Here is a 21365-nt window from a genome sequence, read left to right on the forward strand (position 1 = left end):
GCATCTGAAAAATGATTGTTTATCAGTTTTATGTTGATGGTTGTATAATTTTTTTGTATACTGTTCTTGATTTTTGAGCATTAATAAAAAAAATACATCTGAAAATGAATTTGTGAGAATTCTATATAATATTCTATATAAGTCCTATACAGTAGGATCCAATAATGCTATTCTAAGTGTTTCTTCAAATGATTATACATATTTTTAAATAATTTTCTCTGAAATGCACCACACACTCAAAAAAAGTGAATAAAATATGAGTATAATGGAACTATTCAGACATTGTTAAGAATGAATTGTGACGGTTAAATGAAAAGTGTAATATTATAATCTTGATTGATATAGTAGGCTACAACATTTAAGCAGAGTAGAGTTCTAACAACTTAATTCTCCACTGTAAGCATCATTGAATTGATGTTTTTAAAAAAAAATTATTAACCCTTGGATACATGGTGTTTACTACAGTGGACTGATTCAGTGTTTAGCTATTCAGGTTGCTACATTCAAACTTTATGAAAATCCGGAGGCCAATGAGAATTCTTGGCGAATCCTACAATTATGCACCCCTAAATGGGTGAACGAACAATCAGCTCTCTATTTACAAATAACCACTGAAAATTGCATATTTTAATAATTATGTATGCCATTCCTGGATATGTGCTATTTTTGGCACAATGTCCGCAGAAAAAGCCTGCTCACGCACTGTAGTTGTAAACTATGACCAGAAATTAATATTCATAATCAGCAATGATCATCTATATCTGTGATAAGCATTGGGCAAATGTTGGGTTGTTCATGACAACTTCTTTCCATTGATGTTCACAAAAAAGAAAGAAAGATGGAAAGTAATTACTCTGAAATTGATCATAATAAAACTGGTGATGCATGACATGTTTCAGAGGTGTGGTCACAGAAAAAAACATTTTTCTAGAGAGCAAAGAGATTTCAGTAGGAAATGTACAGTATTATTTAATATTCTTACAAAAGAGAAAATCAAAAGCAAAACATTGTTTATCTATAGCCAGACTGGGTTACATCTATTTTGTAAAAATGCTTTTATAGTGATTTTACTGATGTTAGTACATACAAGTGGTAACTGTAGTGATACTACATATGAATATACCAGAGAAATCAACAACCTCAAACTGTCTCCCACTCCCTACTAGCCAAACACACTGCATCGCTGTCCAGAGTCACCGGTCTGCTCAAAGAACATGAAGTCCTGGAGGACAACACAGAGAAATGATCAAATGAAATATATGAATGGTCATATAAAGAAAGTAACAGGAAGTAGCTAAACTGGTGGATGAATGAATGTTTTGTATCATATCTCACTATAAGGAAACATGCTCCCAGCAGAACTGCTTTCATCCTCACATCCAAGTCCATGGGAAAGTTAATGCCAAAATTATCTGTATCAGTCAGTGATTCTTTGATCAAGCCAGTCCACTGTTTACTGATACGACCTACAGAATGCCCATCCTTACCGGTAACCTGCACAGGACAGACAAACGCACATAACCTTTTGTCAAACTTACATTTTTTTTGGGGGTCTGTAAAACACAACATGAATATTAACACTAGAAATAATTGTGAAATCCTTAAATAATCATTCCCCAGATACTGTATGTTGCAATGTCTCCAAAACAATCACGGTCACACATACATGGCGAACAGGCACAATCCCACATAAATACATACGTCAAAATCCACATCCCCACAGCAGCTGATGGCACACAAAGGCCCTTCGATGGACAGCACCTTTGTTTTAGACATGTCATAGATAGAGAACTTGGGCTTAAACATGTGCCAGTCTTGCTTGATGTAACCTATTGTATTCCCCGGTGGAGCCTGTATCTCCATCTTCAGTCAATGTCATATCCAGACAGGAAAAAGAACCGGAGAATGGGTTATAGAAATACATATAGAGTTTATCATATTTATAGTAAATTTTGCAATTTCAGCAATCTATCTTGTTGAAATGTTTTCTCTCTCTCTTCAAAGGTCAGAAAAACTCTACACAGAACTTCTGCAGCTGCATTCTGAGTTGTTACCTCTTGAAGACAGCAGGGGAAACAGCAGGATGTGCAGCGGTAAGGCCTGATTAAGTGAATGACTTCTTGATCAAAATTGTCTTTTATCTGCAGATCAAAACTCCTCAGAGGGCCACAGATATTCCGTGTGCAGCAGTCAGTGTTTTCTTTAGCATGGAAGATCTTTTGACCCACGCTGTTCTTAATCTCATACTGGTTATTAGTCTCAAAGCCAATAATTGCTGGAAAAGAAGAGAAATTGTTCATTAGCATTTGACTTATTTAGTGATAATTATTTAGTGATAAAAGGATAAATACAGATTTAAAGTTATTAAACTTTTTTTGTCATATATGAAAAAAAAAGTTGAAAAACTTCATATACTTTACCTTCAAGGAGCTCAATCTTTTGATGGACTAATATCTGGTCAATCTGTTAGAGCAGAACAGGAAGCAGAGATATTCCATTGTACATTTTCCTATCATAAGATACCAATTATTGTGTACACCTTTAAGGGATCGTTCAACCAAAAATGGAGATTCTGTCACCGTTTACTCGCCCTCAATTTGGATCTTTCTTCTGCTGAACTCAAAAGAAGATATTTTGAAGAATGTTGGTAACCAAACAATTTCTGGTCCCCATGACTTCCATAGATTTCTCCATACTATGGAAGTCAATGGGGACTGGCAACTGTTTGCTTACTCACATTCTTCAAAACAGAAGAAAGAACAAAGGGTGAGTAAATGATGAATTTTTGATCATTTTTGGGTGAACTGTCCCTTTAACATATATTATTCACCTATAGTGGAACTATGTCATTTTACAACTCTTACTGTTTTATTTACATTAAATAATTCATTTCAAATGGCACACTCACTTGTGTAAGGTACTCCAAACCAGGTGGCACAGCCGCTGGGTTAGAATAAAGCTCAGACATGTTGAACTCACTAAACAGCAAAAGGGTTTCCAATAAATAGTAAAGAATTCATTATTCCACACACCTCACAAATAAAACAAACCACTGTGCTTAACCGGTGTAAAATTACAGGAAATAATTTGTTTTTCATTATAGATCAACAACACAACACTCAAATGGTTATGGAGAAATCAACATACTATCTTTTTAAGAGACACTAAGTATTGTGATCCTCTAAGTATTTGAGGCCATTTCTATTATACAAAAATGTTTAATTACTTTGAAGCACAGAATATGTTAAAACATCCTGCCTACAAAAACGCAAAACAAATAGCAGAAATAAACTACAGAAATAAAAATTACATACTCAAAAATGAGATTCTTCAATTGGTCAAATTTCGTATATGCGCTTACCTTACATTAAGTAGCTGATTGTTGAAATACTGGCAAGCACAGCTTTACAGCAGATGAAGTGAAGAGTCACGCACCTCTTCTACAGCATGTGACGGGGGAAAGTGTGTATACGTGAATGTCTAGTCACACCCCGTTGCCTACACTCCCTTTGGATATTACTCACGGAAAGAGTAGTGACAGCAGTAAACAAAACAGTGCAAATGAACAACAGCTTGACTTTAAAAGAACATTTATTTTCAGAATTCACTGCTGTAAATGGTCAGAAAAATATAGCATTTCCTCATCATTCGAACATATACACCTGTACATACATGTACTATTATACACTGGGATGAGCAGGACACAAACTAAATGAAGAGAAATCTTTTTCAGTCTTAAAATCAAAAACATTTCTAGCATTGTATTTGACAGAATACACAAATAGCAAAAATCAAGCAATAAATTTGCTGATATTTGCCTGACAATGGTCAAAGGTTAATCTGAGAACATCCTGTAACAATAAAAGTGAGGATATTTGAACAGCGTTTGAGAGTTGTACAGATCTGTGTTGGAGGTATCCCTTATCTACCACTCCTATTTGCACACATCAAGTCTTTTATACAGTGCTCCATGACCCAAATAAGGTGTGTCTGTTTAGTGCGACACCTGTGCTGAGGTTCCCGCAGGTGCAAGACTGAAAAACACTGGATTAGAACAACATCTCTTCATTGGAAGTGGAGTTGCTTTAACGGATGCATGTGCATGGTATTTGGAGGGAAATGGGGTTAAATGTCAAGAAAACTTAATGGTCCTAAAATATGCTCAATTTTCTTTTGGCTTGAAGAGAAATATGACCCAGACACATCCTTGACAGGTTTTGTGAGATTCACCCATCTAGACATTCATCACTGAGGGTATATATATATATATAAATATAAAAGTGTATAATATGCAAATAAGAGACAATAGCTGTGAAATACCAGAGGGCCAAGGGAGATGTTCATTTATTTATCCACATAATATGTGGTCATAGTGCACATTTGCCACCAATTATAATTTTGGGTTTGTGTACAATCAAAAACACACCACTCATATAGTAGTGCTAATAAGTGCAGTTTTAGTACACCTTAAACCTGATAAACACTTAATGCCATAAACCAAGACCAGTCTTTCAGCACAGAACAAAGGAGAACAAATGGAGTTATATATATATATATATATACACACAAACATATATATATATATATATATATATATATATAAAAATATATATATATATATACACACACACATATATATATATATATATATATATAAAAAAAACAGATATGAGAACATCTCATCCATTTAAATAGACACAAGATCTGCACCCACACATTCATTCTCAGTGGTCTATTTTGACCATGGAGCCCTGAGAGTCCCTGCATCTGTAGCAGTAGAAAATGTCAGGTACGTTGGACTTCTTAATCTTAGCGCAGGAGAGATGGACCCAAATGGAGCACTCATCACATTCAATCATGGGACGTCCGGCAAAAGGCTTCCCGCAGTAACACGTAACCAAATCCCAAGAATCATCACCTACAATGGATAGAACAAAATAAGGTTATGATCAGATGTTTTTTTTTTTTCAAGGACAGAGATAAAATAGGACTTGACGGTATGACAGGCAAAAAATTGGTTTACATTAATGACAGAAATGTTACTATAGCTATATACATTAAATACAGCACTAGCATACCAAGTCTAAACAGACACTTACCAGACTCAACCATAATATCCTCATCAGTCACCAATGTGTCCGTTTCACAAGAGCTCAGGTCTGTTTCTTGATTGGACTCCAGTTTAAGCCCCTCCTCATGCATGTGAACGGCCCGTTCAGTTAGCCCCTCCTCCTTTTGAAACCCCTCGTTTAAAGGGCTCGTGGATGGAAAGCGTCTCTCAGCCTTTACTGATCTCTTCATTTTTTTTAGTGCTGCTTTCGCTTGTTTGTGTGCCCTTGCCTCTGAGATGCTTTTCCTCGGCCCTCCTAAAGATAAGCGTCCAAGTTTCTTCACCTTCTTCCTCTCAGCTTTACTATCCAGATGGATCTGGTTCAGAGAGTCTTTCAATCTCATCTTGTCTAAGGAGCTGTCCGACTGAAGATGGCTGAACTCTGTGCTGCTGCTGCTGTCTGTCTCAGCTTTGTGGACCAAACATTGAATGTTGTTGAGGTCAGAGTGTGCTTCTGTCCAGCTATCCTTTACAGACCCTTCGGCTGAGAGCTCAGAAAGCTCGTGTGCACATGGAGATGAAGACGGAGACCATGAACTCTCCTGGAAACACAAATCACCACAATTTACCCTCATAATCCTTTCAAAATCTGCATACAATTTTGCATTGCATGGTGGAAAGTAAGCTTATATTTTACACATAAATAATTCAAAGTGTACATAAACTACAGAAAAAAAACTGTTAGGGAATTAAAAAAAAATATTCATGAGAAATTGTATTGGAATGTATCACTATATAAATTTATAAGAACATACAATCGGAGATTTACCAGTATCACGAACACAGGGTTATTTGGCAAACAAAAAAAGAAAATGATTTTCCTTGAAACTAACTAGTAACGTATCTGCCATTGCCAGGCTCAGACTACAGATTATGGTGGGATATTTGAAACCGCAATACCAAGGAAGTTTACTCACTACAATATGGTGCAAACACATGTAACATTTAGGATGCTTTTGATTAGAGCCCGACCGATATATCGTTTTGCCGATATTATCGGGCGATATGAGCCTGTCGCCGATATATCGGTATCGGCGAATATGCCGCAGATATAAATTTTTTTTTACAGAACATAACGCACATAAAATGCTTGAAATGGTGTAATTACTTTGTTTGTCCAGCAGAGCGCACTCCATTGTTTGCTACTGGCGACCTGGATGAAGCGCTTTAAAGCTTAAGTCTATGGGAAACCATTGAAACTTTGAACGGCCATATCTCTGTAATGGCGCGGCGAATCCGCACTAAATTCGGGGGATCCCTTCAGCTTGAGGAACCCTCTCGAACGCGAATTGAGTGTACGTCTAGAGGCCCGCTTTCGAATGAGACCACTCCCGCGTCGACAGCCCCCGGGGTTCGGGAGGTTAAATTCACGGTCTGGCGCCGAACGATCAAGCGATCCCGGGGGGCTACCGACGCGCGTAGGGTGGCGTTTGAGATGGTGCCCCCCCACCAAATGTCTACCAAATGTCTTGCCATAGGCTTGTTTTTAGCAAATTTCTAATTTTAGGCAGTTTCTATAGTGTGATCTTAATGACAATGTCGAGAGCGCATAATGTTACGCGATCCATGTGCGCGAGGACGAATCTCTCCACTCCCAAGCGGATTTCCTTCACTCACCCAAAACTGGATGTGTGCTTTTAACATACATTGTTCCGCAAACACATTTTCTAACACACGCGCGCATTGCATGTATTCTGACAGTGCTGCACGAACTCGCAGCAGATCTGCTTGTTAACCAGGGTTCAAAGTCCAAAGAAAATCTGCGCTGATACAGTCGTCCGTTGCTCAGTCACATTTTTATGAATGCATGTGACAATGCGATACGTACGACGTATTCGTAATGAGACTCATTTATCAACATTCATAAATGTTAGTATTGTAATTTTACTGTTGTTCTGTAAAATAAAATAAAAAGTAAGACAATAATAATGATAATCTTTATTATAACATACACACGATGTTCAAATTAGGATCTGTAATATTTTCTAATGTTTTAAAAGAAGTCTTTTCTCAGCAAGGTTGCTTTTAATTGTACAGTAAAAAAAAAAAACATGCCTGATTCAAGATGGCCAAAAATTATTATTTTACACACTTTTTAAAAGTGTGTTAAGTTAAATTGTGCTTTGTTGGTATAGATCAGGAGTAGGCAAGTTCGGTCCTAGAGAGCCGCAGTCCTGCAGAGTTCAGTTCCAACCCTAATCAAACACACCTGAACAAGCTAATCAATGTTTTCAGGATTACTAAGGCTATAGGCAGGTAGACTTGTGCCGGTATTCGGTAATGCGATATCACGGTAATGAATATGCAATATCGTGGGCACTAAATACCGTGAATAATTATATATTACAAATTATTCAGAATTTTTAATGCATTTTAAGAATACTTTTCCCATTAACTGGTCAAAATGCACAACACCGCTGTATGCTGCGTGAAAGACGCGTGCGCACTCTGATGTAAACAAGCGCGGACGAGAAGCACATGGCGGAACATGTGAGAGGCGCTCTGGATGAAAGCGCACTTCCACTATCTGACAGCAGATGGCGCTAAACTGCATAACAATAATAATAATAATAATAATAATTCATTTAAATGCAGCCGTTACCCCGGAAACCCTGTAAAAAAAGCAGCTGTACTACTTTCTGTTCCTGATCGTGTTTAAATGATTTAAACAGACATTCAGATTTGTGTATTTGCTATGATGTTCATCACAGCACCAAATATTTAAGACTTAATAGGCTATTTATTTTCAAACTTTTTTTACATTTTAATCTGGACTACAACATGCTCTAGATATTGTTTGAAAGTGTTTTGATTCTTTATTGTTCGGTCACACTTTACATTAGGGCTTCATTAGTTAACATTAGTTAATTCATTAGTTAAACTGCCAATGAAAAATTCTTCTGAACATTCATTAATCTTAGGTATTCCAATATTTAATAACAGGTTGTTAAAATCGAAAGTTGCAACCGTGTTATTTAATGAGTCAACATGAACTAAGACTTGTATTTTCTAAACAAAGATGAATAACTTCTGCAGCAAATGTAGCTATTGCTCATTGTGAATGTTAATGCATTAACTAAGGTTAACTAATGAGATCTTATTGTAAAGTGATACCTATTGGTCTTTATAGTTAATTTGCACTTTAATCTGTGTACAACTTAACTTTATAAATTTTTCTGTATTGCTTTATTCTTTATACATTTTTCTGTATTGCTTTATTGCATTTAAATGTTCAGTTATTTTTGTTATAAGAAAAAAATTATTAAACCTGTTAAACTGTATTATGACAGCACTTTTTTGTAAAACTAAATTTCAATACCGTGATAAAAGCATTAGCAATTAATCGCAACATGAAAATTTGATATCCCTATAGGCAGGGTTGGAGCTGAACTCTGCAGGACTGCGGCTCTCTAGGACCGAACTTGCCTACCCCTGGTATAGTGTCTGCTAGAATGTTAAAAATGTTCAGCGTTAAATATTTTTAAATTGTTTTGTAATTGATTTTTTTTTTTTTTGAAAAGCAAGACAAAACAGTAAAAACCACATTTTGGCTTTTTAATGTATGCAATGGTGAAATATTTTTTTGGCTAAATACATGGGGGAAAAAACAAAAAAAACATGCCCAGCGTTTAGTGTTGTTTGGTTTTGGTTTCGGCCAAGAATTTTCATTTCGGTGCATCCCTATTTTTTATTGTATTTATTTACAGAGGTATATTATGTCACACTTCACATTTCTCTAGTAAGTTTCGTCTGTGTGTGAAGACAGTAGTGCAAATCCGTGAATGAATGTTCCTAAGTGAAAAACTTCAACAGAATAAAGTTGAATGGAATTGAATTAAAGTTGAATAAACTTCAACTTTATTGTTCAGTGAAGTGATGTCACTCATTTTGGATAATAAAGTTTATTGTTAAATGCCCTGCCTCCATTACATATCTGTTACGTCATTATAAGTGTTTGATCACCACATTTGAGTGATCATTGCAAAAAATGTGTTATATATATATATATATTCTTTTTATGTATATACTGTATTCTATATATAGTACCAGTCAAATGTTTGGACACACGAATGGGAAAGTGTCCAAACTTTTGACTGGTATTGTACTATAATATACACAAAGAATATCGGCCGATATATCGATATCGGCTTTTTTTACTCCCTAATATCGGTAGCGGTCCCAAAAAAACCATATCGGTTGGGCTCTACTTTTGATATTAAGTTTTGCTGGTTAGCTTTGTCCTTGACAGGGTACAAGATGACCTACAATCTAAAACATGAAATTTCTGAAATTGTTTTGTTCAAAAGAAATAACGGTAAATTAAATACTAGGAAATTAATATAAAATAGGAAATATACAAAGACAGTTTACTACCGAAAACTACAGTTCAGTTCAATTAACAACAAAAACACTAAAATGGTCCAAGAACTGGTAACTTAAACGGGGTTCGTACAAATACTGCAAAATAAAATTCCAGGACTTTCAAGGCCTTGCACTACTTTTTTGGTTTTCAAGGACTAAAATCAGATCTCACTTATCAATGTTGTTATTATGTTTCAAATGCTAATAAATAAACTAATAAAACAAAATGGTACAAATAAAGTGCAGCACATGCAAAGAATGCAATGGCTGTGGCAAATTTAACATTTGAAAGGATACTATGGCAAAGTTATTGCTTTCCTTATTCAAACTGATTTTTTTCATGAATACATGATTGACCTGAAGAATGAAAGCTATATCATGCACTTGGAAAATTATGAGCTTTATCACGCTCATAGACACTAGGGGTGTGACAATACACTTAGCTCACAAGGTGAGACAAAAATGCAGATACTTGGTTCACTAGACCGAGAGAATGTTTTAATACCTTAAGAAATTTTCAAATGACAAAATATTTCTTTTAATCACAAAAAGTAAAACAATGCAGTTGTATTTTGAAATGTTTCAACTAATCTAGTGCTTAACTAATGATTATTTTGCTAATTAAGTAATCTACTGATAATTTTGACAAGTGAGTAATCTGATATTTTTTAGTAATACAAATAGAACTAAGTGGAAAACAGGCTTTAATATGACTAATATATATAAGTAACGACGAGGCAATAATAATTGGCCTCAAATAAAGTATCAAAACCAAGTACATGGTTTTATCGAACAACACTTAAATACATAATGTAACGTCTATATTTATAACAAATACCTGCAGAGGGCGCCAAAAGGTTTCATGTGATTCAACCTTTAAATCCATTTAATTTTAATTAGGGATGCACCGATACCCCTTTTTCCAGTACTCGCCCGATACGATACTTTTATTTTTGGTACTTGCCGATACAGAGTGCCGATACTGATATTTTTATTGCATTTGTACATTTTTTAAATATTGGGTACAGAAACCAAAAGAGTATGTATAATGTTAGTTGGTTAACTTCATTTATCAAATAGATACATTCACCTTCAACATTTCTCACATTTTAACGAGTACGAGTACAGGAGACCAGTATCGGGCCCGATACCGATACCAGTATCGGTGCATCCCTAATTTTAATATTTGGCCATATGCAAAGTCAGAAACTTTTATTTCAAAACTTTTATTTTGAAATCGTGATGTACAATAAATCGCATATTTAGAAATATGTTGATGTATTCTCCTGTGTTGGCATAGGTTTAAATGATTTAAGTTATAAAATCAAGTGAGTTTTCCCAGATGAATGTTAAGCAACCCAAACTCACAGCATATGCAGAGGAAGCCCCTTTCACACATACAGTCTTTACTGGTAAATTACCATTAAGAGATCATGTGTGAACAGGACCTTTTCAAAAATCCCGGTAAATTTGTTTTGGCAATCATATTGTTCTTATGGAGATGACGTGATTACTCTGAGCTGTTTACAAAGCTCCGCTGCTTTTTTAAAATGGCTTTTCTATGTAAATATAGATTACGCTAGATGGAAATCTTTGACCATGTGTCGCGCTCGAGACCCAGGCTTCTTTTCCATTCATCAGCTGCGACTGCGATTGGATACTAATGCGCGTCTCGTGTTTATAAAAGCAAAAACTTCTGATTGGCTAGTAATGTTAGTTTGGTTGAGAGTGAAAGCTGTGTTACTCTCATACATTGGTAGGCGAACTCATGAACTCGAACGTGATATCAACAAATGTTTTTAAATGTAGGACAACTATCTTTTTTTTTCTCCTCGCAGCCAAACGCCGCACGCCGGAGAGAACTTTAAGCCCTGCATTAATTTTCACATAAACTTTCACTGTCAGATGAAGAAAACTATAAGTTTAATACATTAGTCCCAAAAGTGTGTGAGATATGGGAAAGCGGCTAAATATATTTTACACAAGTATTTTTGAGACTAATTTAATGCACGAAAAAAAGTGGTAAATCCTCAGTTGATGTCTGAATTAAAAAGTTTAACTTTTGTAACTTCTGTTATCTCTTAAAAACGATTTTAAAAATGTATTAAATTGTGTGTAATTTGACATTTCCAAAGTTTGGTTTCCATACAAAAAGTAAAGCATTTTTAAAAATAAATGTTTATGTATCTCTTCTGGGTCAAAACAGACCAGAATGCATTATTAGGGTTTAGTATTTTTCCCCAAAAAAAACACACACACTCAGCGGTGCGTGTCATGAAGATGGTCAAAGTTAACACTTAACTGCTGTGCAAAAAGACTTATATTTTATGACATTCAACTCACTTCTTTTTGAGGTGGAATGTACCCAGCATAGGCCAGGACAAAGCTGCAAAACTTATTGAAATCCTCCACGGTCCTCTTCCTACGCTCTGGAGGCTGGAACAAAGAAAATGGACATTAATAGTGACCAATCATTAATAGTCCATTTAGATTGATACCTAAATACCCGTCTGTCTCCAATCTGAAACCATGTTCAATACCAAAATATTTTTGCCAATTACTGTCAGTGATTACAGGCAGACACTGATATTATCCACATCCCATCCCCCCATGTTCGGCCACATGTGGCCTAAGCTATAAATAAGTAACGAGCCTGTGTCACCATTCAAAACCATTACAGAATACAACTGCGACAGCACTTACCAAAGCCTCCGTTTTACATTTCCGAACGGTGTCTGTAAAAGAAACAGAAGAAATCGGTATTACTGGCAGAACCTGTTAATGTTAAACGCTGAAACCACAATCTTAAATGAACTGTCAAGTTAGCTTTAGCCTAGACTAATTGGATACCGAGTAACTTAAAAGTCAGTTCCTTACGTGATTATTGGAATGCTACAGTTGTAAACGTAAGAAATTTCGAAACATTAAACATTGTTGCAAGTGTTTTGAGGACTCATTTGCTCGAGTAAACACATTAACATCCGAAGAGAAGCTGCTTATGCTAAAAGCTAAAGAGCAGACGCAACCGTGTCAAGTCAGCAAAACATGGAAGCGAATTGGCATCGGAACTATTCAAGTATGCTTAGAAAATGATGTTATGTATCTGGAGATAGTAGAGAGGCCATGTTAAGTGTACTTAACCTAAGAGGATAGCTCACTTCTAGCACGAGTAGTTAATCCAATTCAGGAGCGCTTTGTTAAATTGGTGTTACGCGAAACTCGTTTAAAACCTCGAGTACTGGTGTGACACTAAAATAAAATGAAAAGAGAAGTATGTAACGTTATACCATTTTTAAAAAGCACATATTTACCTTGGTGATGATCCATAATACCCAACATGGTGGAGTAGTACCATAAAGTTGGGTTCTTCTTGATGCTGGCTGTTTGATTTCCTGCTAATGATCTTGTGGAGTCAATTTGAGGAAAAGCGAAATGTCTTCCAGTTGAAGTCCGGTTGCTTTTGAATTTAACAGATAACTAATAAGCTACCGCACAACCCAAAGGATGTCTGCCATATGCTCAGAGTGGTCTTGTGTTCAAAACTTGTAACACTAAACAAATGATCAGATTTGTCGACGATTAGATCATGGTTCAGCTCAAATTAAGCTGAACCGTGTATTATTTCGCCCAGACCTCAATTATCGAGGATGATGATGGTGCTATCTTCGATCCTCGTTGATCACCAGCGAATGGTGGTTTTAGATCTACAAAACTGCTGACACCTTGACTGTATCCACAAACGCGAAGCAAAGACGAAAAAGTACTACGTTCGCTATCAATTTTCGAATATCGAAAAATCAAAATCGAGCTTTTTGCAACTGCATTCAACAAAGTCTTGAACGTCTGGGTTACGCGCGGTCTCAACAGGAATCACCCCGTGACGCAACCACGCAAAGAGCGCCAGATTCCTTGCGTGATGCTTATTGATGTGAACGTAATGAATATGTATGACAGATCGTCAAAATTAATCCAAAATCTGACAAAATAGACAACGCATTTTTTTATTCGTACGCAATTCTATACAATGGTGGAACACACAGTGCCCAGGCTTTGTAAATGTCAACGGTTATAATGCGTGGCTGCTTGCAGTAACGTCCTTGTGTCCATAAAATGAACACAGGAAATGGAGAAACTGTGGTTCGATGGGCGCCATGTTGGATCAGATGCGCTATACATATCCATGCAAAAACTCCTCTAGCGGAGCCATAATGGCGCACTGTCTTTTGCACTGTGAAACTCGGACTTCCTTAATCCTGGCAGGTCAGCTGACCTATGTCGTGACAGTTTTTTTCCCTCGCTCCACTGCTTGATAGGATATTCCAAGGATTGTCGTTAATTTCATGCAAATACAGTAAGACTCATCGTTTCCTTTTTTTTATACAATTGTATTTTTGTTTATTGCTATCAAACCGGGTAAGTTAGTTTGATCCTATTTTCTACGCAGGTGAAATCTGCTCAGTTGCTGATCAGGCTTTGCTAGTAGCCATCTGTCACCTGACATGTTCCTTACGACAGCCTGCTAACGTAGATCTCGTAATTCAGTAGTTTTGGTCGTGTGAAGGCGTTTATTCATATATTTATTTATTTTAGCTGTGGTGGGTTTCGTACAGCAATCAAATTCCTAACATTTTCATTTGATTTACAGCAGGAATATAGTTTGAATCTGAATGAATACCGGTTGGCCATAGTGGTCCTATTAGTATTATGGTGTTGTCATCGAGAAAGTCTTTAAATTTGTCATCGGTAATTGAAATATTTACCATAACAATGAGATTGAAACTCACATTTGCTTTCGAGTATATTGATTAGAACTCGAACAAAATATTAGACCCTGTGGTTCTATTGAAATTATGAAAATGGAAACGTCTTGTAATGGTGATTTAAGGTTTGGCTTGTGTCTTGAACCACTGAAAGATATTGGTGCAGTTTTAATGAATGAACTGTTTTACACTTTCTCCTTTAGGATTGCTAACACAGAGAATGGATTTTTCCAAGCTGCCTAAGATCCGAGATGAGGACTGTGAGGGTCAGTTCGGATATGTGCATGGAGTTTCAGGCCCAGGTAAAAATAAAAACATGTTCTGAAGTCACTTTGTTACAAAATTGAACATACAGCGCAACATTTATCCCATAAGCAGTTTATTTTGACTGACTGATGTCGGTCATGAGATGGACAGGTTGCATCTGTGTGTCTGTTCATTGCAGTGGTGACGGCCTCTAGCATGGCAGGTGCGGCCATGTATGAACTGGTGCGTGTGGGCCACAGTGAGCTGGTGGGAGAAATTATCCGATTGGAGGGAGATATGGCAACCATCCAGGTATATGAGGAGACCTGTATCCTTTACCATTCATGAGTGATTTACGTACTCTTCCATGCTTGAAAAGAGTTTAAACTTTATTTTATCATGGTCCATCATGGTGCTGGCAAAGTATATTTTTGTATGTTGTATTTGTCTATATGTTTTCCTGAGCTATCTACAGCTGGAGTTTCTGTTGGAGACCCTGTGCTCCGCACTGGAAAGCCCCTCTCTGTGGAACTGGGGCCCGGAATCATGGGCTCTATCTTTGATGGTATTCAGCGTCCCCTCAAAGACATCAATGACCTCACAAAGAGCATTTACATCCCCAGAGGGGTTAACATAGGAGCTCTCAACAGGGACATCAAGTGGGAATTCTCTCCTTTTCAGAACCTGAGGGTAAGGATAATGTGTGTGTCTTTCTCAGTATATATATATAGTAGGGCTGTCATGCACCATTTTTTTTATTTGGCACTAGTAACAGTTCTGACACTTCTTCTTAGGATTGTAAGTCATGATAGTCTAGTGGTGTAATATAATAGCATGCATGGGGCCGGGTTCAAATTCTGATTTAATATACATTTTTATAATGAACCAAGCTAAATTGCAAATGAACTCAACTGCCAGTAATCGCCCTCCATTGTCATGTATGGAAAACAGTGGAATTGACTGTTTGATAACATTTGTATTTCATGGGAAAAACACAACCCCAAATAAAAATATCTATTATAATTTATAATAAAATGTTACTTTCACTGTAATAATTACTGAAATGTTTTCAGACCCAGTTATATATGTTTGAATTATGAACCAAAGCAAAAACATTCATTAATGCCTTTACTGACGCTATTCCACAATATTAAAAATATTATAAGTTTTCTGTACCTTTTAGAAACAAATTAATTTTAACCATCAGCACTGGACACCGCAAAGTTAAACTGCACTTTATGTCTGCGTTTGGAAGCTGATTTTGTAAAACAGAGGCTGTTTTCTGTAGTCCTTAAAGGGATAGTTCACCCAAAAATGAAAATTTGATGTTTATCTGCTTACCCCCAGGGCATCCAAGATGTAGGTGACATTGTTTCTTCAGTAGAACACAAACGAAGATTTTTAACTCAAACCGTTGCAGTCTGTCAGTCTTATAATGGAAGTGAATGGGAATCACGGCTTTGAGAGTAAAAAAAAACATACACAAACAAAACCAAATTAAACCCTGCGGCTCGTGACGATACATTGATGTGTAAAGACACGAAACGATCTGTCTGTGCAAGAAACTGAACAGTATTTATATCGTTTTTTTACCTCTGATGCACTACAATGTCTGAACTATCCTGAGTGGGTCCTCGACAGCCGGTGCGTGAGGCGTCTTCTTCTTCTTGCTTTACAGCGGATCGCAGACTTATAAGTGCATTACCGCCACCTATCTCTCAAATGGACCATTGACACTCTATCTACAATCTCAATTACTTTACACATCAATGTATTGTCACGAGCCGCAGGGTTTAATTTGGTTTTGTTTGTGTATGTTTTTTTGACTCTCAAAGCCGTAATTCCCATTCACTTCCATTATAAGACTGACAGACTGTAACGGTTTGAGTTAAAAATCTTCGTTTGTGTTCTACTGAAGAAACAAAGTCACCTACATCTTGGATGCCCTGGGGGTAAGCAGATAAACATCAAATTTTCATTTTTGGGTGAACTATCCCTTTAATACACCACACCTGCAACACATATTCCCTAGCACTCGTCATTTTCACAAAAGGTTGACATTTAAATGGATATATAATACATATTACAATGGAAATATAATACAAAATATTATTTGTCATTAAAATGGCATCTTTCACCAAAAGGTAACAACTTTGGGGAACTATTAATTTTGTACCTACAATAATTTTGGAACTTAATTATCATATGTAAAGAATGTGTATTTTAGTCTTTTTGGAAATTGCATTAAAAATCCATTTGGGTCATAAATCTTAGCAGCCACATGCCCTTGAATGTGTATGACGTTTGTATTGAAATTATGCACTGGATGTTTGTTTACTTTAATTGGACTCTTTCATTATTTTTTTCAGGTTGGAAGTCACATTACAGGAGGTGATATCTATGGATTTGTGTACGAGAACTCTCTCATCAAACACAAGATCATGCTGCCCCCTCGCAGCAGGGGAACAGTAACCTACCTCGCTCCGCCAGGAAATTATGATGTCTCTGTGAGTCAAGCTCACGATCATCCTCGCGTGTCCTGAAATACTACCACACTTTTATAGACAAGCATGCAAGAGTAGTTCACATCAATTTCAAATGTATTTGTATAGCACCTAATAAAATAAAGAGTTGGATGGAAAAACTCCCTCAGATGTTTAGGTAAGATGAGGAAGAAACCTAATATTACTAAATACTGGAAATTCCCTTTTCATTGTGTGTGTCAGGATGTGGTACTGGAACTGGAGTTTGAAGGAGTCAAGGAGAAGTTCACCATGGTGCAGGTGTGGCCTGTGCGACAGGTGAGGCCTGTTACTGAAAAACTACCTGCAAATCACCCCCTGCTGACTGGACAACGAGTACTGGACGCCCTCTTTCCGTGAGTCTCAAGCACACACACACATTATTGTTCCACATCTTAATAAAGTTTGTTGTGTGCTTAACTCTTTTTAAAAATATTTTTGGTTTTCTCAGTTAATTACGCAGACTTGTTGGCCCACTGGTTAATTATCCCGTTAACAATTTTTTCCCCCGATTGATATTTCCGTAATCTTGCATTGGTAACAAGCCCCCACAAGCTTTCATGCTTGGGGTTGCCATATGTTAAGATTTTAAATCCCCCAATCAGAGCTTTTCTCTTAAATGGATACATTTTCTGTCTTCCCAACCTGGCAACCATGTGTACATGCTCTTTCTGGACTGCAGAAAAAGCACTGATAATCTGAAAACACAGAAAAAAATGTATGTTGGAGTTTAGCGATTGACACAGTGACATTCTGTTCCAATGAAAGTGTAATATAGCCGATTTTTTTTTCTTGAAATGAGCCATTGTTCCATGTAAAGGAAGGCGGAGCCTCAGAGCACATCTGCCTATTACGTAATCACCATGGACCAGTGGTAATACGAAGGTGTTTTGCATCCGGTGCAAACTTTTCCGGAGAGTTCGCTTTGGCAAGCCATTTCAAACTCCCAAAACGAACGTCGTTTTGCCCTGATTTTGTTCGAAATGACGTCACATCAGTTCGTTCTTCGATTTCATTTGAAGTATATCGGAGCCTTTAATGAGTCCGCTAGCTCTATTTGCTGCTGCTAAATCTGCAAACAAACCTTCTCATTGATGAACTATAATAAATATACAAGTATAATGAATCATGAATGAGAAAAGGTAGAAGAGATCAGTTAAAACATGCATATTAGTTGACGTTCTCTTGATGTGAAAGTGCAATAATTCTGATGAAATGTAAAAAGTAATTTCTCAAAATATTGGTTAATAATTGTGATTATAAATTTTTAACTAAGAAATGATGATGATCAGTTTAAAGATTATTTTATAGTCCTAATTCTTGCCGTTTTGCAGTTGTGTCCAAGGAGGGACCACAGCCATTCCAGGAGCCTTCGGCTGTGGTAAGACCGTGATCTCTCAGTCTCTCTCCAAATACTCCAACAGTGATGTCATCATTTATGTGGGTTGTGGAGAGCGTGGAAATGAGATGTCTGAAGTATTAAGAGACTTCCCTGAGGTTGGTCTGGCACTGGGTTTAATGATGCTATATCTGGTCACTTTGATTAATACAATGTTTATGAATGTGATATGAAATTCAAAACTGGGGAAGTTCAAGTGACCCTGGCGAGTGGTTTAGTTGAACCTGGTTTAGATGATTGATAGTAATTTTGTTCAATAGCTAACTATGGAGGTGGGCGGCAAGGTGGAGAGCATTATGAAGAGAACAGCACTGGTGGCCAACACCTCAAACATGCCTGTGGCTGCCAGAGAAGCCTCCATCTACACTGGTAAACTCAAGAGCCATCTGTATAAAGTGTGCTGTAATGCAACAATATCTGTAAGAGAAAATCTATATAGTATGTACGTGGATGCATTTATCTTCATAACATGCCTTGTGTGTTAACAGGTATCACATTGTCGGAGTACTTCAGAGACATGGGCTATAACGTCAGTATGATGGCTGACTCCACCTCGCGTTGGGCTGAGGCTCTCAGGGAGATCTCCGGACGATTGGCTGAGATGCCTGCTGGTATGTACAGCTCTTTTGAACTTTGTTTAACAAAGAATCATGGTTTCCTCAAAAATGTTGAGCAACACAACTGTTTTCAACATTGATAATAATAGGAAATGTTTCTTGAGCAGCAAATAAGCATATTAGAATAACTTCTGAAGGATCATGTGACACTGAAGACTGGAGTAATGACTGGTGAAAATTCAGCTTTGCATCACAGGAAAAAATTACATTTTAAAATATATTAAAATAGTTCTTCTAAATCAAATAAATGCAGCCTTGATGAGCATAAGAAACATAAAAAAACTTACCAACCCTAAACATTTGTGATTGCATGGTTGCTAAATAACAAAAGACTACTATTTAATAAAAAGAAATTGCTGTCTGCATATACTGCATACTTTAAAGTTATGCTTGCTATTGGCACCAAAATGTGTGTAATACATATCTCAAACTGGAGATATTCCTCCAAATTGAGATATTGTTGCTAGGGATGTAACGATTAACTGCGAGCCGATTGAAAATCGATTCAAACATGTGACGATTCAAATCGGTTGAGATTCTAAAGAAATCGCGATTCATTTAGGTGTAGGAGTTTATATGAATGTATGTCTGAGGGGAACTTATTGTCTTCAGAAAAGTTTAGATGGTATTTTTTCTTTTCATCTTGCCTCTGTATAATGCATATTAAAGTTAATAAATTCAGCGGTTTACAGTGGAAACCAAGAAAACGCTTTAAGCGCCACCTGCTGGAGAGAGTGAATCTGCGTCTCATTCAGCTCGTCCGCTGTTTCTGTTTCATGCAGATATTTTTATTTATAGTTTCACAAAACTGAAGTCAAACCATTCTGTTTTTACTTCAAATTTCGAAATTATACAATCTAATTTAGTTTAAAAACTGCTCATGTTGCATGTATGCAGCATCTTTGTTTGGATCATGATTAAAATGCAGTGGTTGCCTCTAATTTTAAATGGAAAGAGCACAGACGAAGCCTTAGTTTGTTTATATGAAGAGATTTATTTTATTTGTGTTACTTATTTATTTGATTTGGGGCTTGTTTTAAAATTGCAATGTAGTTTTGTTATTTACATTTACATTATATTTAAATTTTCGAATCGAATCGTGAAATCAAAATTGTGAATCGAATCGTGAGTTTAGTGAATCGTTACATCCCTAATTGTTGCTATTTTGTTGTCATGTACACTGCATTTGTGGTAGCAGTGCAATTTTAATAACCAATCAGCAAAATGACAGCATCAAAATAACATATTAAATGATTAATAATTCACAGTCGCAACTGCAGTGCTTGTCACCACATTCACAACATGGTGTTTCGAGTAAATTATGCAGCCTTGTCCAAACCAAACTTTCTTATATTGGATAATCAAACTTCCCTGATTTCTGTCCACAGACAGTGGGTATCCCGCATACCTTGGAGCCCGTCTGGCATCGTTCTATGAGAGAGCAGGTCGAGTGAAGTGCCTGGGTAACCCAGAGAGAGAGGGCAGCGTCAGCATTGTGGGAGCGTAAGTACACTCAAATAACATTAAAGGTGACATATCGTGAAAATCTGATTTTTCCAGGTTTTAAGTGCTATAATCAGGTCCCCGGTGCATCTACCAACCAAGGAAATGTGAAAAAGATTAATCCAGTAACTTTGTTTTGGTAAGCCTTTTTCTGCAAGCATCTGAAAAAATGAGCGTCTGATTTCGCTCCCTTGGTGACGTGGCAAAGGGATCTCATAATAATATTACCGCCCCTTAATCTGTAAGTTTATACCCACGGCGCCGTTATTGTGTTTTCGCAAGTGACAACGGTGTACTAGTTCTAATGCCATGGCGAAAGTTTGAGCAAAACATGCTAACTGTTCTGTCATTGGCTGCACAGATGAGCACAGAACACTATTTAGAGCCCAGCCTCAGAGACAAGAGAGCAGTGGATTTATTGATTTATTTAATGTATATTGCTGCTGCCACACAGATCTAAAATAAACAAGCGATTTATTTCCCAGCTGTTTACCTTCACAGACATAACCGACTGTTTTTGTAACTCATGTGTTTTTAAAGTAAACTTGTGTGTGAATGAGAACATTAGTTTAGTACTCATGCTGTGACAGCCGCTTTCTGTCCGTGTGCTTCGGATGTGTGCTCTCATTATTCTCAGTTAAACTCATATGGTTTAAAACACATGATTTTAGCGTGATAAACATGATATTCAGAACCAAAACAGATGTTTTTTAGCAGGTCCAAGCTGTAATGGCCCAGCTCTATTCTGGAAAAGGGGGCGGGGAGCAGCAGCTCATTTGCATTTAAAGAGACAGGCCCGAAAAACAGCGTGTTTCTGCTTCCACTCAAAATAGGCATTTTCAAAAT

General features: G+C 36.8%; 3 protein-coding genes across 10 annotated transcripts in view; 1 reads left to right on the forward strand and 2 right to left on the reverse strand.

Moving 5' to 3' along the window:
* Nucleotides 1-1032: 1032 nt before the first annotated feature.
* On the reverse strand, nucleotides 1033-3430 carry LOC107592298 (phospholipid scramblase 2-like). Its single transcript, XM_016281756.1, has 7 exons — nucleotides 3362-3430; nucleotides 2909-2978; nucleotides 2421-2463; nucleotides 2055-2275; nucleotides 1702-1863; nucleotides 1336-1494; nucleotides 1033-1222 (listed from the first exon to the last, which is right to left on the reverse strand). The coding sequence occupies exons 2-7, from the start codon at nucleotides 2966-2968 to the stop codon at nucleotides 1163-1165; spliced, it is 705 nt and encodes a 234-aa protein (XP_016137242.1). The 5' UTR covers nucleotides 2969-2978; nucleotides 3362-3430; the 3' UTR covers nucleotides 1033-1162.
* LOC107592296 (V-type proton ATPase catalytic subunit A-like) overlaps nucleotides 2063-21365 on the forward strand; it is a 23733-nt gene continuing 4430 nt past the window's right edge. The window contains exons 1-10 of one of the 7 annotated variants that reach the window (XM_016281746.1): nucleotides 2063-2093; nucleotides 14436-14534; nucleotides 14678-14806; nucleotides 14954-15168; nucleotides 16848-16985; nucleotides 17205-17356; nucleotides 18335-18497; nucleotides 18660-18768; nucleotides 18888-19010; nucleotides 20405-20519. In XM_016281746.1, the coding sequence (XP_016137232.1) occupies nucleotides 2084-2093; nucleotides 14436-14534; nucleotides 14678-14806; nucleotides 14954-15168; nucleotides 16848-16985; nucleotides 17205-17356; nucleotides 18335-18497; nucleotides 18660-18768; nucleotides 18888-19010; nucleotides 20405-20519 (1253 nt within the window). In that variant the 5' untranslated portion in view covers nucleotides 2063-2083. Of the gene's footprint in view, nucleotides 2094-12212; nucleotides 12232-12543; nucleotides 12549-13665; nucleotides 13886-14048; nucleotides 14068-14138; nucleotides 14216-14435; nucleotides 14535-14677; nucleotides 14807-14953; nucleotides 15169-16847; nucleotides 16986-17204; nucleotides 17357-18334; nucleotides 18498-18659; nucleotides 18769-18887; nucleotides 19011-20404; nucleotides 20520-21365 lie in introns of those variants that run through there. The other 6 variants (XM_016281751.1, XM_016281752.1, XM_016281748.1 and 3 more) reach the window with 6 other exon arrangements.
* Nucleotides 4645-13592, reverse strand: LOC107592297 (PHD finger protein 23A). 2 transcript variants are annotated; one of them, XM_016281755.1, is made up of 6 exons: nucleotides 13106-13592; nucleotides 12784-12864; nucleotides 12176-12207; nucleotides 11816-11908; nucleotides 5100-5652; nucleotides 4645-4918 (listed from the first exon to the last, which is right to left on the reverse strand). In XM_016281755.1, exons 2-6 carry the CDS (start codon nucleotides 12809-12811, stop codon nucleotides 4725-4727), a joined length of 900 nt encoding a protein of 299 aa, XP_016137241.1. In that variant the 5' UTR covers nucleotides 12812-12864; nucleotides 13106-13592; the 3' UTR covers nucleotides 4645-4724. The 2 variants fall into 2 exon arrangements, with proteins under 2 accessions (XP_016137241.1, XP_016137240.1); XM_016281754.1 differs by lacking the exon at nucleotides 13106-13592 and having other exon boundaries at nucleotides 12784-13099.

This window comes from Sinocyclocheilus grahami, unplaced genomic scaffold (assembly GCF_001515645.1).
Source record: "Sinocyclocheilus grahami isolate Dianchi unplaced genomic scaffold, SAMN03320097.WGS_v1.1 scaffold152.1, whole genome shotgun sequence".
Taxonomy (NCBI): Eukaryota; Metazoa; Chordata; class Actinopteri; order Cypriniformes; family Cyprinidae; genus Sinocyclocheilus; species Sinocyclocheilus grahami.

Bases quoted from the DNA above. Each gene is read 5' to 3' on its own strand.
- LOC107592298 (XM_016281756.1), bottom strand. From the start codon at position 2,968: ATGTCTGAGCTTTATTCTAACCCAGCGGCTGTGCCACCTGGTTTGGAG. The intron at 1,864-2,054 runs GTAACAACTCAG...CATTGACTGAAG, and splicing joins TCCCCTGCTGTCTTCAAGAG to ATGGAGATACAGGCTCCACC. The intron at 1,495-1,701 runs GTATGTATTTAT...TGTCCTGTGCAG, and splicing joins GTGGGGATGTGGATTTTGAC to GTTACCGGTAAGGATGGGCA.
- LOC107592297 (XM_016281755.1), bottom strand. From the start codon at position 12,811: ATGTTGGGTATTATGGATCATCACCAAG. The intron at 12,208-12,783 runs GTAAATATGTGC...TTTCTTTTACAG, and splicing joins TATTATGGATCATCACCAAG to ACACCGTTCGGAAATGTAAA. The intron at 5,653-11,815 runs GTGAGTTGAATG...TTGTGTTTCCAG, and splicing joins ACATTCCACCTCAAAAAGAA to GAGAGTTCATGGTCTCCGTC.